The following is an 11,979-nucleotide window of genomic DNA, read 5'->3' on the forward strand; positions in this document are numbered from 1 at the left end:
CGTGGGGACGTGACAGGACATAGGTGGAGTTTCCCTCATTCAGTCCCATCCTGAACTGGAAGAGAGGAAGGTTACAAGCATGACCCTTGTTTCTCTCCTCACCTCAGGATACCTTCAGCTGAGGCTCCTCCAGCTGCCAACTGAACCTTTGTTTGTCTTTTTTTCAATTGTTGGATGTGTATCATGAGTCTTATGTAGTGACCTGAGATGAGGAGTCAAAAAACATACTGTTTATACCAGAGTCTTTACAAGTTTTTCTGCATTTCTTTTAACAGGATTTGCAATTAGAAGTGAATCGCAAGTCATCTCAAATCTTCCTTTGCACAAATCTGTAAATAAAATTACTGTTGATCTTGGAACGTGACCAACATTGCCATGAGGTGTAGCCTCACTCTGGCAAGGGCTTCATTTGCTGCAGTCCCTGGTTTGAGGACTGGTCACTGGCATATGGCAAAATGAGTCACTGGGAGGAACTGGAAAGCAAACTGATCATGAATGGCTGCACAGCAGATGTGCAGGGGACACCAGCTCACTGTGTCTCTTCCAGCTGGAGCTGTGGAAGTTTGCAGGAGTCCCATGTGCTTCTGAAACAGCCCTGGTCATCTTTCATAATGCATATTTGCTTCCTTAATTTTTCCTTTCTTTAGGCTTTGCAAAATAAAGCACCAGTAATGGTGTTTGAAACAGTGCAGGAACAGAGCTTGCAGCAGGAAATGGAAACTGAGGAGAGGTTCTTGTAGCCCATCATCTTACAGTGCTTATAATTACACTTAGTGAAGCATTTGTCTTAGAATTATCAGCCAATTATAACCATGTGTAAAACTTGACGTTATTACCCAGGATTAAGTCTTGTTGCTTGACTTGGCTTATTGTTTAATTCCTTTGGGAGCCTTTCAGAGAAAGGTGTTTCAGATAAGTGCACACCACCCATAACCTTTGAAGTTCACTATTAAAGGTGACAAGAGCTGTTTCTTGACAGCCATGACTTGTAAAGAAAAAAAAGGAACTCTACAGTCATGGAAGAGATTAATTGCCCAAGTTCTGGGCTGTTACATGTAACTATTTACTGGGCTGTTAAATGAAAATCTCATTATTGAGTCCTCTTTAGTGTTTGTACTTACAAGATCTGGGCTTTACGGTACGTACAGGTCAGCGCTGCAGTTTGGAGTTATTTTGTTTCTGTAAACTCAGAAGAGACCTGTAGGGGGGGAAAAAAAGGAGTATCTGTGGCTTGGAGATGGTTTGGGTTGTCTGTGTTAGTTGTGCCCAGCTTCCTACTGAGTCAGTAAGACAAAATGCCAAGGGCAGAGCCAAGCCCTTGGTGCGACAGCCGAGGTCCCTGGTGAGGGTAGGAGCTGGGGCTGCCCGAGGTGCTGCCGAAGCAGAGCTGAGTGCTGTGCTCTCCCGTCCTGCAGGTGGGCCCAGCAGGCAGCGTGGGGCTGCAGCCTAACTCCTCCCGGCCTCCCGGGGGGCTCCGGGGTGTTTCCTGCCGACGCCGTCCCTGCCCGCCCGGGTCCCGCGAGCCGCAAAGCTGCTGTCCACGTGGACCGGGGCTGAGATCTCCCGTCCGGCTGCCGCCAGAGCCTCGCCAGCCAAGCCCAGAGACATGGCCACCAACGGGACCAAGGTGGCCGACGGGCAGATCTCCACCGAGGTGGATGCCTCCATCACCAATGACAAGCCCAAAACCTTGGTAGTAAAAGTGCAGAAGAAGAAGACGGACCTTCCAGACAGAGACACCTGGAAAGGAAAATTTGACTTTCTTATGTCCTGTGTAGGTTATGCCATTGGCTTAGGGAACGTGTGGAGATTTCCATACCTCTGTGGCAAGAATGGTGGAGGTACGTTGGCTGTTTCATCCTTACAGCCTCTCATCTGTTGGTATGTTAGGATTCACTGTTAAAATTGTCAGTAAAATCAGTAAAATTATCAGTACAACAGACCTTGGTTTAATAACTTTTTCATCTGCACGGGAGGTTTTTTTGAGTTTTAGGTGGATTTATGTTTTTATTTTTTTACTTTATGCTAGTCCAGGAGGGTTGGAGCCATTTTGACGAGCAGTGATTTGCTTTGAGGTCTGATCTGGGAGCTGAGTCTCACTTCTAGTTGGCAGGTGCTCTTAAAAGACCATAAGGAATTAGAGCAGAACTAAAGCACGTTGCCCTCTAACCCCTCAGAGCCCTCCCTTTAGGGCTGAGTGTTGGAGGGGCTTGCACACAGCTTGTGATGCTGTCTTTGAGTCTACCATAAAGGGCCAACTTCAGCTGGAAAGCAGCCAGTGCTGGTTCAAGCCTTTCTGCCCTCTGCATGCTCCTGTGATAGATGAGGGCAACAAAATACACAGTCTTTGGGATTTTAGCTTTTTACTTGAACAGAAGATATTTAAATGACAATGAGATTATTTCCCCCCTGCCCCATTATTTTTACTTCTTGAAATACTAGTTCAGAAGTGTACACGTACTTTCCACAAGGTTCTTTAAGAGGAAAAAAATACGGGTTTCTTTTCATATAGAATAGGGTTGGAAACAGTGGAAACTCAGTTGTGTTTTTCCCCAGTTTAACAGACTATATTTCCTTCCAGGTGCATTTCTGATTCCCTATTTCCTTACTTTAATTTTTGCTGGAGTGCCACTGTTTCTTCTGGAGTGTTCCCTTGGTCAGTACACATCTATAGGAGGCCTTGGAGTGTGGAAGCTTGCTCCAATGTTCAAAGGTATGAATTTCCATTACTTTCCAAGGTTGAGAAGTTGCACAAGGTGACAGGGCAGTGATGTTTCTTTATGCCTTCATATTTTTATAAACCATAATTAAACCTAATTTTCTGAGGTGTAGCTGACAATTTTGAAATATGCTGGGGCATTACATTCATTCCCCATTAAAAACAGCCAGAGTTAAGGCATTAGAGACTCAACAAACTTATTTTCAAAACCTTTTATTTTTGTTAGGCACATCTAAAAACTTGTTCAAATACCACATTAAATCTAGCAGCAGTTGTCTGAGCAGGTGTGGAACTCTGACAGCAATCTGGTAAACATTGTTTCTGTTTGAGGTCATAGAGGTTCATATCTCGTGTTGACCTTTATTGAAATTTAAAAGCAAGACACTTCAAAGATGGCAATTTCATGCTGAATTGCTGAAAACCAGCTCACTCGGTATGTAGACTTTTAGGTAGTCTGAGGTTTCTCATTGCTAGAACCTCAAGGTTTTAATCTAGATTATACGTAGACCTCAGTCTGTGCTTTTCACCCTGTAACCACAAATACTTTGACACTTAGGAGCTCCTCAGCTGGCTTCTGGACCAGTAGAGGAGCACTTTACACATTGAGTTATAAATTACTTCACAGAGCAGGACTGACAATTAGCACAGGGTGAGACAAAAGGTCATTTAGGGGATATTTTAGTAGGAAACTTTGTACTGGGAAAACTCAGAGAGCTGAAAATGTTTCTCACAGGTGATTTTTTTTTTAAACTTTGCTGGAGTTACTGCTGTTGGTAGGGGGCACAATGCAAGGTACAGTCCTTGCTTTGCATGATACTGACTATTTTGAGCACGTCCTCCTGTTTAGTGTCACGTGGCAACTGTCACCAGCCTGAATATTTTAAAATACCCCTGAGGTCTCCGTGTGGAATAGAAGAGGAGGCATTCCCATTTTGGAACCCCTGACATTCCTTTAGTAGTTTGAGATGACTCAACAGCATTATCCTAAGCATCAACACTTTGATCAGTGTATTAAGTGCCTAGCTGGGCTTGTAACTCATACTGCATCTGTGTGCATCTGCCAGAAGTTTCTGTGGGACTGCTGAGAATGAGCTGATTTAGCTCTTTTCCCTAGAAGCAAAAAACCTCTGTACAAGCTCAGCAGCAGATGTGGCTGCTTACTGCAGCATACAGAGAACTGGACCCTCAGACTAAATGTCTGGATAATTGAACTATCACCCAAATTAATGACCTTGCTGTAATGGTGCTTCTAAAATTTGAGCTCAGCTTCTGCAGATTTTGGTCAATGGTATCTGCCCCATATGTTGCATTTGTCTTTCTGAATTGTAGCTCTTCAACTGAAGACATCACTAGAAGTTCCCATATTTTGTATCTCTTTGTTTTCTTTACAGGTGTGGGATTAGCTGCTGCTGTCCTTTCCTTTTGGCTAAATATTTACTACATTGTAATTATTTCGTGGGCCCTATACTACCTGTATAATTCCTTTACAACTGTAAGTGTCTGTGTTGGGTGGGAGCTTGGAATTCTTTGTTGAATGTAAAGCAATGGGATATACAGATTAATCCATCTCACTGTCGAGCTGTGAGTTTAACACAAAATGCATGGAAATCAGGATAAGCCATTTATTGCTGAAGGAAAACTATTCGGTAAAAATCCCTTTTAATTTTTTTTAATTTATTTTCTATACACAAAATTAGGAAAATACTCAATTCCAGGAATGTAGTGAGGAGAGGTAATAACAGGTTATTTTTGAGCCATGGGTTTCTCTTCCTTACCAATTTGTTTACATTTACAAAGCCTCAACTCTTTCCCCTGTGCCCTTTTAACTTCACTTACTACAGGCTTCTCTGCCCTGCTCCCCTGCCAGGCCCCTTCAGACTCCTGGTCCTGGCAGTGCAGCCAAGAGGAGCAGCAGTTGCCTTTGAGCCCACAGGCCAGTCATTCCTCTGAGAAAAATTCCAGTGTGTGACTGGTTTTTATTCCTCAGAAGCAGCCACACTGAAATGTTAGTTGTTGAGGAAGTAGTATCATTGCAATCTGGTTTAAGATTGGAGGAGTTTATTAAAGAAATCCCCCATGGAATGGAAGGTCTGTGATTTGATTAGCTTTGAACTTCCATTCATTGTTGATCTTTTCACTTTGTTTTCTTTCCTTTTAACTTTATTTTTAGATGCCTTTTTTTCCCCCTCGAGGATGATTCATCAGCTGAGTAGGGCTTGTCTGATTGTGGGTTTTGGCCATCTGAGGAAGCATTCTTACATAAGTCTTGATAATTAATGCATTATTGTTCAATTGCTGTCTCTTCTACAAATGTTGTTCATGCTTGCTTGTTCTCAGCTTTAAAGAACTGTCCCTTGACAAAATGTGCATTAATTAATGTCTGGGAGTGACATGATAATTTATTTTTTTGTTCTCCTCAGAGTAGTTACTGATGTGAAAGGTCAGTCCTAGTCTGGAAGGGGTGCACTCGCCCATATTAGATGAGTATTGACTGCTAATTCCCTTGAAGCCTCTTATCCTTGTATGTAAAACATGCAGCACCCTGATCTAACATGTCTGTGAGAGGATTTCCCAAGACTGGCCATCAGAAGAATATCTGAGTTGTATCTAAATGAGATTCATTCCAATGTACATCACGTGGAAACAGGTTCTGCTTCTCAGGGCTTCTGAAAGATAATGGAATGTAATGGACACACATAGAAAATGCATGTAGGAAATGGAAGGTTTACATATTTCAAATTGTCCTCTGACCTGAGGGGAAAATGGAAATCTCTGACCAGGAACCATCACACCTTTGTTACCTCTAGTGCAACAAGGGGTAACAGGACCTCCAAGAGGTCCTTTCTACTGCCCTAGTTCTCTGTAGCACGCTCAATGTGCTCCCACATGCTGAGAGGCACATGGAAGCATTTGGGCTTGATATATTAAAGAAAGGAGGAAATATTTTCACATCTGATTCACCCAGTTGAGATGAAGTTGATGAACTTGGGTGGCAAACGTGCACTCCAGGGAGATCAGGGCACTGCACAACTCAAAGTATATGTGTTCTCTACTCATCTGTCATTTCTGGTAAAGTTACCTGAGGTGATGCTTCCTTCAGAGGTGTTTGACTGTTCAGGCTTCTCTCTTTCTCTTACACAGACTCTTCCTTGGAAACACTGTGAGAACCCCTGGAACACCGACCGCTGCTTCTCCAACTACACCTTGGCCAACACCACCAACATGACCAGTGCCGTGGTCGAATTCTGGGAGTAAGCTGCTAATTTTTCTCTTTTGCCATTCCTGTGCATGTGCAAAGATCAGCTTGGTATCATCCATGTGCTGCCTCCTGAAGCAGCTGACAAACACCCTGTCCTGTTGGCTTGTTCCAGACGCAACATGCACCAAATGACTGATGGGTTGGAGAAGCCGGGGCAAATCCGATGGCCACTGGCAATTACTCTAGCAATTGCCTGGATTCTGGTGTACTTCTGTATCTGGAAGGGGGTAGGCTGGACTGGAAAGGTGAGATTAAAAAGTGCTGCAAATACATTTCCATTAAAAATGCCCATTTTGCTCAAACATTCTGAGAATCCTTGAGGTAAGAGGCACTGGGGATAGTTTTGCTACAGTAGCTCTGTGAAGTATTTCATTTCTATCTGTCTTAAACTGATGCAGCTCTGTGTTTTTGCAAGAGCTTGCTTCTCTGTAGCTGGCTCTGACCACTGTCCTGGATGGTATGTTCACTTGTAGACTTCTTGACTTTGCCAGGGATAAAATTGCCTGAAAATATGACTGCTTGTTCCTGGGATGAACATTCTAGCTAGCTGGGATAGCAGCAAGGTGAGGATGCAGTGTTTTGGTTCCAGTAAGTGGCCTGCAGTTATTGCACAGCTCTTGCTGGGCTCAGATGTGGAAGTGTTGAAGCTGTGTTGCATTTAAGAGTTGGTCCCTCCTTTCCTCATGCCACTTGAGAGCCAGAAGTGGTCCTTACCACAGGCACACTTCCAGGCTGTGCTTCTTGGAGTCTGGCTGGTTTCCAGGTGCAAAATACAAATCACTAATGAATTAAAGGAAAGGGTATCGTTGGCAGACCTTTCTCCAGGAATGAAAAGGCAACAGCATCTGGCACTGGCACATACCTCTCCCAGAAATGGTAGGAAGGAAACATAGAGATATCAAAAGCCACAGCTATGAGGCCTGGTGGCAACTGAAGGCTTGGCTTACAAGACCTCAGGCCTGGTCTAGAGGACTAGGACATTTTCACACTGAAAGAATGAACTGTGAACTTTTGACAAGGTAGTTGTAACTGTGACCCACTTCAAGCTGCAGGCTGATTATGGCCTGATTGAGCTCAGACCAAACCATTTTGTTTCTCCTGCTCGTAAAGAAGGTGGCAAGAGAGGGGTGACTGTTTCTTTGGGGTCTGACTTGACAGTGTATTTTTAATTTAAAAAAAAAAAAAAAAAAGTGGCTTTCAAAAAGAGAGTGGGATCCTGCAGGGCACTCACATCATAACACAGGTGAGGAGAGAGTGTTAACAATACAAAAGGAAAGTCTGAGAGTAGGATAATAATCTGACAGGTTGTGTTTTACAAGCAGGATAGGAGTGCTAGAACCTTGTGCTTTAGGGCACCTTGTTGAATAAAAAAAAAAAAAAAAGAAAAGCATGAGTCCCTCATGCAAAAACATCCTAGTCCACTAAATTCCACCTTCAGGAACATCAGCAGCAGCCACCTGCCTTGTGGACATGGTGTTTGGGGAACCCTGCAGTAGGCACTCCCCTTTCCTCCCTAAGCTCTTTCATTGAGAAAGGCTTCAATTTTAAAGATCGGCCTCAGTTCCTGCTGCAGTATTTTTAGGGAGCAAATATTTTCTGAAGTGTTAATAAACACAGATAATTCTTCTTTCCACACTTACAATGTCTTGTTTCTTCACATCAGGTGGTGTATTTCTCTGCTACTTACCCCTATGTTATGCTGCTTATCTTGTTCTTCCGTGGTGTCACACTGCCTGGAGCAAAGGAAGGCATTTTATTCTATATAACTCCCAACTTCAGTAAGCTTTCAGACTCTGAGGTAAATATTCAATCTTGTAATCAAAAGTTTCAGTACTAACTGTTAACCTTTCAGACATATGACCTGCTTCTCAAGTGCAGAAACAGATTTTTAAAAAAACTTGTTTCCTGCCATCAGGTTTGGCTGGATGCTGCCACACAGATTTTCTTCTCCTATGGTTTGGGTCTTGGTTCACTGATTGCCCTGGGAAGTTACAACCCTTTCCACAATAATGTTTACAGGTAAGCAGATGAATGCACATATTACAATGGCACTTTCCTGTCTCAGCTGGAGCTGGATTCTGTCCTTCTGGGCTCTCTGTCATTGAAAAAAGGTGTAGGCTTTTCAATATTTTGAATATTGAATGTTCTATCTAACTAGGACTGAGATGTATGTCTCCATTTGTAGTAATGGGAGAGACAGCATGACTTGTCCAGCATGAAGTTGAACCCAAACTCTGAAATCCTCAATCATGAAATCTTTTTGCAGGAAAAGGGGCAATACACTGATCAGCAGTAGCATTGCTTTACCTGCTGCTTAAAGCACCTTCCCTTTATTTCAGGGACTCCATCATAGTGTGCTGCATAAACTCATGCACAAGCATGTTTGCTGGCTTCGTCATCTTCTCCATTGTTGGATTCATGGCTAATGTCACAAAGAGGCCTATTGCAGATGTTGCAGCATCAGGTATCCAATATACTTTTCTCCAAGTGGTTCAGTGGCATCAGTTGGCTTTTGTTTGTACCTTGTATCCAGCTGTTTCATGTACTTGTCCAAAATCCCTCCCTCAAAACGTTCTTCAGCTCCTGTCATGCCAGTCATCCTTATGGATGGCAGGAGGGTGAGCATTGTTCCCAACCTCCCAGGGCAGCACCAGCAAAACCATTTCACGTGGAGCAGACTTGCCTGCCTGCCTGCCTGCCCAGGGCCCTCAGATCCCAGGGGGGACTGGCAGGGACCCGTCTGGGGCTGCAGTGGATCCTCATGGCTGCTACTGACAGGGGTGGCAGCACAGTTTGCTGCTTCAGTGCTTGGCTGTGACACCAGATTGTGAGCCTCCTGCTACAGGAATTCTTAAAAGCAACTGAAAGGAGGAATGATGGTCATGATGCTTTTGGAGCCTGTGTACTCAGTTAGGTTTATACATTCCTTTTACTCTTCCTTGGTGTTATGCCCTTGGAATCAGATCCACCTCCCACCTCTTCATACCTCCAGCTGTCAGCCAGTTTTATGGGAGCCTTTATTAGGAAAGTCACTTGGGGCTGTAAGATATCCAAGGAGGAATTCTTTGCAGGTCCTTGTCTGTCTTCCAGATGAAAAAGCTTAAAGCAGCAGAGCAGATGGGTGCCCTAACCCAGCTGGGGTACCAGACACTCACTTACACTTCTGGCCACAGGGAGAGATCTGATAACTGAAAGCTTGGTTGGAAGTCACTGGTGGACAAAATATGTCTTATTACACTAGCAAACAGATCCCATTGATGAAATATTCCCCTAGTTAGAAAAGCACAGAATTTAAGCCCCCAAAATAATCTTCAATAAACTACACAGACAAGGAAATTATCAAAACAATGACGAGGGCATCCAGGGCTGTCACTAAATGCTCTGGGAGGTCAGTGGTGTGTGAAATGAGCTGCTTGGATTTATGTATTTGATGCAGACTTAACTATGTACAGACTCCACCTGCAAACAAACCAATATTTTAATATCATATTAAGTTCCTAAGTATACTTTAAAGTACCAAGGAGAACAGACTTTTTCAAAGATGCATACAACCTCCTGTGGCCAGTAACTGCAAAGGGTATTTGGCAATTTGAACTTTGAATTGAGGCTTCTGTTTCTCCTGGCAGGCTCCAAAACTGATGCTTTATTTTAGCTCCACAAGACACGTTGTTTTGCCATCTTTTACACAGCAGTAGCTGCCTTCTAGTGGAATGTGTAACAGAGTAAAATTCATAACATATTTATCTTATTTTGCTTTTAGTGCTGCTGTTTGAAGGAATTCCAATCATACCTGCTCTTGCTAGCAAATAATTGTGGCAAAATTGCATTTACTTTGACAATTGAGATGTCTAATGCCAGTCCTGGCTTCAATGGGTGGAAAGGTGTCTGTCTCCAACCAGCTGTCACAGACAGACTGGGTGAGGCACACTGAGGTTATTGCTGGGATTACTGAGTTGGCTACAGGTTTCCCTCTTAACCGGACATCAGGTGGTTTCCAGCCAGGTTATGACAACAAAAAGAGCTCCTCCTTTTTTAGTAAGAATCTATATTCCCCTCCCAATGCTGCGCTCCCACCAGCAGTGAGTCAGAAGACAAATGAACAGGTTTGCCTGTTGACAGCTACATGATTTATTAAAAAATGTGTATTTAAAGAGAGTTAATGGAATAGCAAATGGGACTATTGTAAATGGTGCAAAATGTCTTCTCCATTTCTGAGCTGTCTTTGTTTCCCTTCTGAACTCCTTGGTGCAAAGCAGAAGATGACAGCTGCCAATAGCTACTCGAGAGGGAGAAAAGCTGAGCAGCACCTGAAGATGTAACCCTAACCAAGGAGAACTGTCCCTGTCTTTGCTATCCAGAGGTGTCTCTCAGGAGCAGCTTCTGAACTGCAGCCAGTATTTTCCTTGGTTGGTTAGTTTGCAGGGGTTTTTTTGGGTTTTCTGTTTGGTTGGTTGATTCATTTTAAAGGCAAGGTACTTCTTGGTCAGTGACCACTGCTGAAGCTGAAATCCCTGGTCAGATGCTGCATCCATGGCTGAATCATTCAAATCAACCAAAACCCTGTGCATCAACAGGAGCAAATAATCACAGCACCCAATCAACCACATTGACATTTTCTCTCCTGTTTCTCCTACCAGGCCCTGGACTGGCATTTCTAGCTTATCCAGAAGCAGTGACACAGTTGCCAATTTCTCCTTTGTGGGCAATACTGTTCTTCTCCATGTTGCTTATGCTCGGAATTGACAGTCAGGTAACAGTGGTGTAAAAACTCATTACAAAGACACATTTTCTGCAGCTGTGTGGTACATCCTCCTCTGCCAGCTGGTGGTGGTGCAGAATGAGTTCTGGAATAATCAGAGGAATAATAGGAGAGGAAAAACTAAGAGGCTCAAGGAGTCTGCGACAGTCAAAAACTTCTATTAAGACATTTTTTCATGAACTGCTAGAAGTAAATACAAAATGTGCAGAAAATTTGTTCTACAGACAAAAGGAACCTTTTTTTAAATCTTAACCATTCAACCACAATATTAAAAAATACCTTTACAATACTCATAGCAGAGGAGACACTGGGATACTCTTTACAATGTTTAGGTGCCATGAATATTTCTGAAAGGCAACTCCAGAATTCCCCACATGGAGCAAAATGATGCAGCACACATTTCATTTTCAGCATATGAATGGCAGGAGCAAATTCAGGAGGCAGCAGCACACAGGACAAGCATTTTACATGCCAGAAAGGACCATGTCCAACAGAGGCATTCACTAATCAGTAACAATTTTAACATACTGAAGAGAGCACCCTGTCCTACTTTGCAAAGCATCCTTTGAGGACTTTATCAGGGAAGTCCCTTCTGCCTGCTGAAATGTTTGGTCATCTGTGGGTGAGCAGTGACAGGCAGATGTGTTCCTCTCCTGGCAGTCAGTGCAGTTGCCAAGACAGCACCTCAGCCGTTAGCACAGTCTTCACAGCACATGAAAGAACATGGGAATTACCAGCCCAGTGCTGCACTAGTCTTTCACTAGAGAAAAATCCATCATTTTCTATAAATCCAAGTTGACTTCAGCCTCTCAACCAAAATATAAGAAGACAAGAGGGCATTTTATACTGCAACTTGAAAGGAAGCTGAAAATGTGTGTTTTCTCTTTCTTTGTTTTTCAGTAAGCTTCAGGCTTGACATTAAAACCTATTGTTCAATCTGGGGGGAAACTACTGTGAAATTAATTGGGTCAAAAATATTCTTGAAAGAACTTGTCTCTAGGCAACTGAGGAAGGTATTAAAAAGAATATATGTCTACAGGCTGTCATGCTTTCTACATTTTCTATCAGTGAAACATTTAGTATGGTATAATTTATAGGGACTGCAGCTGTTGGTAAAATTCTGATGATGCTGCTGGAAATTAATACAAAGGTACACACCCCCTGATTTTTATTATTTCAGCCATCATAATGACAACATTTAATTTGAATATATACATAGAGTAAAAATCTGAAGGATGGCCA

The 11,979-nt window shown here is 43.0% G+C and overlaps 1 protein-coding gene across 1 annotated transcript in view; it reads left to right on the forward strand.

Moving 5' to 3' along the window:
• The first annotated feature begins 1,510 nt into the window (after nt 1-1,510).
• Nucleotides 1,511-11,979, forward strand: part of SLC6A1 (solute carrier family 6 (neurotransmitter transporter), member 1) — an 18,314-nt gene continuing 7,845 nt past the window's right edge. Inside the window, exons 1-9 of the mRNA XM_010008837.1 lie at nt 1,511-1,841; nt 2,582-2,713; nt 4,111-4,211; nt 5,861-5,970; nt 6,091-6,223; nt 7,642-7,776; nt 7,894-7,997; nt 8,318-8,442; nt 10,616-10,728. Of these exons, the coding sequence (XP_010007139.1) occupies nt 1,607-1,841; nt 2,582-2,713; nt 4,111-4,211; nt 5,861-5,970; nt 6,091-6,223; nt 7,642-7,776; nt 7,894-7,997; nt 8,318-8,442; nt 10,616-10,728 (1,188 nt within the window). The 5' untranslated portion in view covers nt 1,511-1,606. The remainder of the gene's footprint in view (nt 1,842-2,581; nt 2,714-4,110; nt 4,212-5,860; nt 5,971-6,090; nt 6,224-7,641; nt 7,777-7,893; nt 7,998-8,317; nt 8,443-10,615; nt 10,729-11,979) is intronic.

The sequence above is a fragment of the Chaetura pelagica genome, unplaced genomic scaffold, assembly GCF_000747805.2.
Source record: "Chaetura pelagica isolate M959 unplaced genomic scaffold, ChaPel_1.0 scaffold52, whole genome shotgun sequence".
In the NCBI taxonomy this organism is placed as follows: Eukaryota; Metazoa; Chordata; class Aves; order Apodiformes; family Apodidae; genus Chaetura; species Chaetura pelagica.